At 24.4% G+C, this 6,282-nt stretch overlaps 1 protein-coding gene across 2 annotated transcripts; it reads right to left on the bottom strand.

Annotated features, from left to right (window-relative positions):
* Positions 1-963: 963 nt before the first annotated feature.
* On the bottom strand, positions 964-6,277 carry LOC107171651 (deubiquitinase OTUD6B). Of its 2 annotated transcripts, none has more exons than XM_089227636.1 (2): positions 6,004-6,277; positions 964-3,164 (listed from the first exon to the last, which is right to left on the bottom strand). In XM_089227636.1, exon 2 carries the CDS (start codon positions 3,156-3,158, stop codon positions 2,313-2,315), a length of 846 nt encoding a protein of 281 aa, XP_089083762.1. In that variant the 5' UTR covers positions 3,159-3,164; positions 6,004-6,277; the 3' UTR covers positions 964-2,312. The 2 variants fall into 2 exon arrangements, with proteins under 2 accessions (XP_089083762.1, XP_015377382.1); XM_015521896.2 differs by having other exon boundaries at positions 5,634-6,276.
* Between the last annotated feature and the right edge of the window lie 5 nt (positions 6,278-6,282).

Genomic DNA, 6,282 nt, shown 5'->3' on the forward strand with positions numbered 1-6,282 from the left:
GAGAAATTATTTTTTGAAACAACACCAGTGATCGAGTGTAGGATACTCTGCAAAGAGCTTGTAGAAGACACTAATATCAACACTAAAAGCTGAAAAATAAATAATTTTCTTTTGTTTCCTAGCTATAATATTAAGTATTTATAGATAATATAATTAAATATATGTTCTACAACTATAAGTAATTTTATCAACTATACAGGGTGTTCTCTGAGGGTATACCCATTAGCCGTAGAGGGGGACTTGCTACCCAGAAAAACCCAGTACTAAAAAAATTATTAAAAATCATGTGAATAACGAAAATAAAATGTTGTTTTTTAGCAAAATTAACTCTATAAAATAGGTATCTTCATTTTTCTAAAAAATTAAAAATTAATTTTTCTAACTTTTTTGCCAAAAAATTTAATTAAATTAAAAAATAAAATACATGTAACCCTTGTCTATGTAAGTCTAATAAAAAAAAAACAGATTTATGATATATTTATTATCTCAGGAAATATCACAATGGAAAATGGGATATTCTATACAGCATTTTTTACATTTCAGAAATATGTATTATAACGGTAACCAGCAATCAGGAAAATAAAATTTCCTGAGTAAGAATTTCTCAAAATACAGTACTTTGGTAAATATATTTAAGGTTTATGATTTAAAAAATCTAAATGAACAACAAACTTATTTAGGAGCAACAAAACTTTATTTAATTTTTAAATAGAATTCTAGATAATATAGTAAAAAAAAATAAGAGTGACTTATTATTATTATTCATGTTTGAAAGTGATAATATAACATTTACTAATGTAAATTACATTGTATTCAATATTTATCTTCAGTATACAACATAACTCAGTTTTTTTAATTTTCATTAAACAGTGGTTGGTTCTTTAATGGTTTTTAGCTTGATTTCAATTAAATAGTTATTGACAAGTACCTCCACTGGGAGGCTTCTACGCTCGCTCTGATATCTTTATCTATTTGTTTTTTTTTTTGTTACTTTCTATTACTTCCTCAGTTGTTCTTATTATTCTTTTTTGCAACAGATTGAATAAAACATTGTAGAAACAAAAAAAAATTATATTATTATTGAATTTTTACAATATTTCATTTGATAATCAACTAATTACATAAATTAAAAATAATATTATTATATTTATTCAATCAACTTCATTGAAAAATGCTGTGTGAATAAATTACTCTTTCTCAGGGATTTTTTGGCAATTCACAGAATCCACTGGTTTGTCATATTATAAAAATTGTATTAATAGTTTAAAAGTCTATAAACCCACCAAAAATATTGACAAAGATGGCTAAAATTATATACTTAGAATATTATTAAGTTTAAAAATCAATCAATTTTTTTCACATGCCACCATCTAATCATTATTATCTATTTCAACAATCACAAAAATTAACTTGCACGTTTATGTGTTATTTCATTATATATTAATAAATAATCATTTACAGACTCAGATTCTTTAAATCCAACTTTATGTAATATGCATAACTACAATGTTATCAATGTTCATATATGTTTAGTAGATAAAATATCAACACAAACTTCACATACTATCTAGTAAATGCTGATGATTTATTTATACAACCTTGTGTTTATCAATGAAAGAATAAAAAACAAATTATGGTACTGGTCTAGTTGACCCCCGTCCAGAAGGTAATTCCCCTGCCACACAGGTTTATTTGACACCCGCCATTTACATTCCTCATATTTTTGATCTTATAAAATGTATAATATACTGATAGACTGCAGAGTGCAGATAAAAAAAGTTTGAGATCATATACATGTGTTATTTGTGTGAAATTCTCTAATTAGATATTTTAAGAATAATTTTTGGTAAAATCTGTGCAGTAAAATTAATGATATAAGATAGGTATAATAGTGGGTGCCCTATATAACATGATGGAGTATTGTCCACCTGCATAATTTTTATTATACGTATTACCATTTATTTATTAATATTATATTATCATATTTTTATTTTTATCGCCTGAATTGTTCTATATAATCATAAATGAATAATGTTTATAATGTATTATTATTCGAACATTTTTAAATTAATTTTTGGTTATTGATTATAACATCAAAAATACGAGAGATGTAAGAGGCAGGCGTCAACTAAACCTGAGTGGCAGGGAATTGCCTTCTGAGCGGGGTTCAACTAGACCAGTACCCAAATTATTATTCAAAATGTATAATAAAAATAGTTATAGATTAAGAAATGCAATTTATTTTCAAATGAATTATGTATTTAATCAAAATTAGAAATTTAGTAACATTTAGTATACAACATGAATATACATTAAATTGGGCATACAGAATTATAATGTTCACCTAAACCATACATATGTCGATGAAACACTAATATTAATGATTTATTACAATTAGTATATTCTATTCCAATAGTGATATCAGATCCTTCAGCTTGAATTACTTTGATTGGTATTTTGAATATATGGGATAAAGCTCTTAGTTCAATTTCACCACCCCATTGAACTGAATTTGCTACTTGATTGCAATATTCAATAAATTGTTGATCAGTTAACATTTCTCCAGTATCCGGATGACTCAAATACGGTATAAAATCATCTTTGTTACATTTGATAAAGTCAGAAGTCTTAAGTCGAATTTCTGGTACAGTAAAGGTTTGTCCACATATTTCTTTAAGCTGATGTACAATAGCACTATATAAGCAATTGCCGTCTGAAGGAATATCATAAATAACGAAACCTAGATTTTTGAGTTTCTTAACTAATGTTTGAGTTTCTAAATGTCGCGTTCCACCAATATTTTGAATATCATGTTCTTCAATTAATGCTTGTCTCTCTTTCAATTGAGTGATTTTTTTTGATCGCCGTTTTTCAGCTCTACTAACTTTAGCAGTAGTACCATTAATGTTAACTTCTTGTAAATTTTTAATCAGAGATGGTTCTTCGTCTTCTTCTGTAAATGTATTAAGTTCTTCTAAATGTTTATGCTTTAATTTGGCTTCGATTTCTGCTGTTTGCTCAGCAACTTCTTTCTTCTTCTTCCGATCACCTTTTGCTACAGACTTCTTCATTGATTGAATCTTACATTGCATGTCTTTTTTTTCATTTCTATGTCTTTGCAAAATATCTTCTTTTGTTTCGACGTTTACTGATTCCATTTAGCACTAGATATATAGTATGTTACTTTATATTATAAATCACTAAATAATTTTAAATTAAAAAATAATTTCTCATAATCTCATAATTTCTTTCATACAATAAATGTTAAGCATTTTAAAATATCACTTTTAATTAAATGTCAATGTTAATTAGGGCTGGGCTTTAACTTAGCCAATGTATAAATATATAAATGCTAAGTCAATAATCCACTAAGTCTCAAATATTATTTTGTAATTTTAATAATTGTAGTTTACATGGTTGCCAAAATTATATTTCTAATGATATAATATAAGTTATAACTATTTAAAAAGTTCAGCTCAATTCGGTAAATTGAAAACCTATCACCAAGAGGTGTGCGTTACAAAAAAATCCTGAGAAGAGGCGAAAAACTGAATATGAGGTATATTTATCTTTTAGTAGGCATCCTTTTTTGTTTGTTTTAACTTATGTTGTCAGGATTTGGCAGTTGAACTTAATATTTAAGTCCAATTTCAAGAAAATACTATAAAATGTTCTTTGATTATTAATATAATATACAGGCAGACAATATTTTTTTATGTTTGGAATTTCTCTAGAGTTACCTAATGCAATAGTAATTTAAATCATAAAATATATGCCATAATAAGAAACAACACATAATATATTATGAAAGAATGAAAAAATGTATTTACCATACAGTGAAAAGTTTTTCAATTATTTTATTTGAAATAAAGCTTGTCAGTGAATAATTTTTTCATCAACCAAGTGAGCTCTAACTAAGCCGAATTATTTTCCTTTATCAAATTATTTTTGGTATTTTTATTATGTTAATAAAACAAATAATTTATTTTTTTGCTACTTAATATTATTATTTTTTTGACAATTAGCTAGCAATTGATATATTTCCTCCTAGTTTTTAAACAACTATAAATAATTTAATAGTTTTTAGTTATGTTTACTTTAACCTAATACAAAGATAAAAGGAATATTTAAATCATTGTAGATACTATTTTTAAACATAGGAACTATAGGGATGTGATTATTTAGGTACTTAGATTCAAAATAATCAAAATTAAAAAAAAATTAATTTCAATTTTTTTGTATGATTTAGGTAATTATAAAATGTCCATAATAATGGGAAATTTTTTTGCCAATAATATTTTATATTTATTAAAAATGATTTTAATATGACTAATTAAAATAAAATGTTATCTTGACTTTACATAAATTTCAATAGGTATCAATAAACAGTTCATTACATTATATTAAATAAAAATAATTTTAAAAATTAATCTAATAATATTAGTAATTAGATATTAGGAACAAACAAAATATTTATTATACCAACAAATAAAGAAATCTATTATTTTGTAGAGAAGCAGCTACCAAATTTTTAAAATATTATTTTAGTATCTACATTTATAAATGATGAGAAAATAGTACATTTTTATTAATAGGTGCCTATTTAGATGTGGATATCTAGATATCATAAATATTATTCACACCCTTTGTATATTATCTTATGTCATTGAATAACATTGGTAATAAGTAATAACTATATTTTTAGTTAAAATCATCAATTTTGGTTTGCTAGTTTATTAACTATGGTTATTTAAAGTTTTCTAAATACATTAAGACTTTTAATTGAAATAAAGGGTATACATTTACAAGATCTCAATAACTTTTCCCTTTAACTATCTTTTTATACACTCCAAATATAGGATAAATTCCTACAAAATAGTAAGCAAATATAGTTCATTATTTTTAGTTTAAAATACAATCATGAAAATTAGTATTATTATTGTAATTTATTAATAAGTAACTTGAACGTATTATTTTATTAATAAGTCATGATTATCTAGTTAACTAGATTTTAATATCAGAAGCAAGAAAGTATTTATTAATTTATCATTATAGCTAGGTACCTTATGCAAATTTTAAAGATTTTTTAATTTGTATCTATTTACACATTAATTATTTTCAATTAAAGAAAAGTAAATCTATTTTATTGTTTAAATCAGTGGTTCTGAACCTTTTAAGAATCATTGAAAACTTATTTTTTTTCAATTTTTAAGGTTTATATATAGCAATAAAATAAAACAATACTTATATAGGAAATGTCTTTCATTTAAATTATAAAGCTACATAACAGTTAACACATCAGTCAATAGAAAATAACATAATTATAGTAAATAGAACTAAGAATAATTCTTAATAAACATTATTATTTGTTCACTGTATTTTAAATTTGGATAGAATACTTTCATTAAGTGTATGGAGTATTTATGAAATGTGGAACATTAGTTAAGAACTACTGGTGTAAATCATGAATAATAATAGTTTATATTATCATTATCCTAATTTCTATTTTGATATTTAGAATTTTAGAATGAATGAATAATGATGGCCCAGCCCTATTAAAATCCCAGGTACAATAAAACTGAAAGTAGTATATACAATTTATTATCTTTTATAGTATTTTAAAATATACTTACATAAATAAATGTGCAATTGAACAATGAAAAAGTTGTCATAATTCAACTTAGTCCAATGATGGATATATTATAATTTAAAAAACATTTTCATAAAACTATTTGAAATATTGTCTTATTTAATTATTTTTTTAGAACAAAATTACATATTATTAAAAACAATTAAGATATATTCGTAAAATATGGTTTACAATACGTAACACATCTAAATTGACAATAGGTACCTTCACTGGTTTTTTTTTTTAACGTTATAGATAAGTTAAGTACACAATATCATAAAACAATATTACGTTATCTTATATTAAAATAGTATGCATTACTCATTATAGTCTATAGAATTTAGCATGATATAAATTATAAGCAAAAAACACACCATACAGAATACAGAGAACAGACGCTGTACGACTAGAGTTGTAGAGTACTATACTAGTATACTACTATCACTATGTAGTAGTGAGTACGACTCGGTAGTTCGGTACGTGTGTCGAGTACACTGTAGTCTGAAGTCTGCACTCTGCACGTCATACAGTTAAGTATTGTAGGCATCACACTCACACATTCACATTTCAAAGTTCACACAACTACACAAGATCGTGAATTCGTGATTCATAATAATTATAATATACTCGAACGCTAACCAAAAACTTGAATT

The sequence above is a fragment of the Diuraphis noxia genome, unplaced genomic scaffold (assembly GCF_037042655.1).
Source record: "Diuraphis noxia isolate RWA-SAM2 unplaced genomic scaffold, SU_Dnox_SAM2 contig0004, whole genome shotgun sequence".
NCBI lineage: Eukaryota > Metazoa > Arthropoda > Insecta > Hemiptera > Aphididae > Diuraphis > Diuraphis noxia.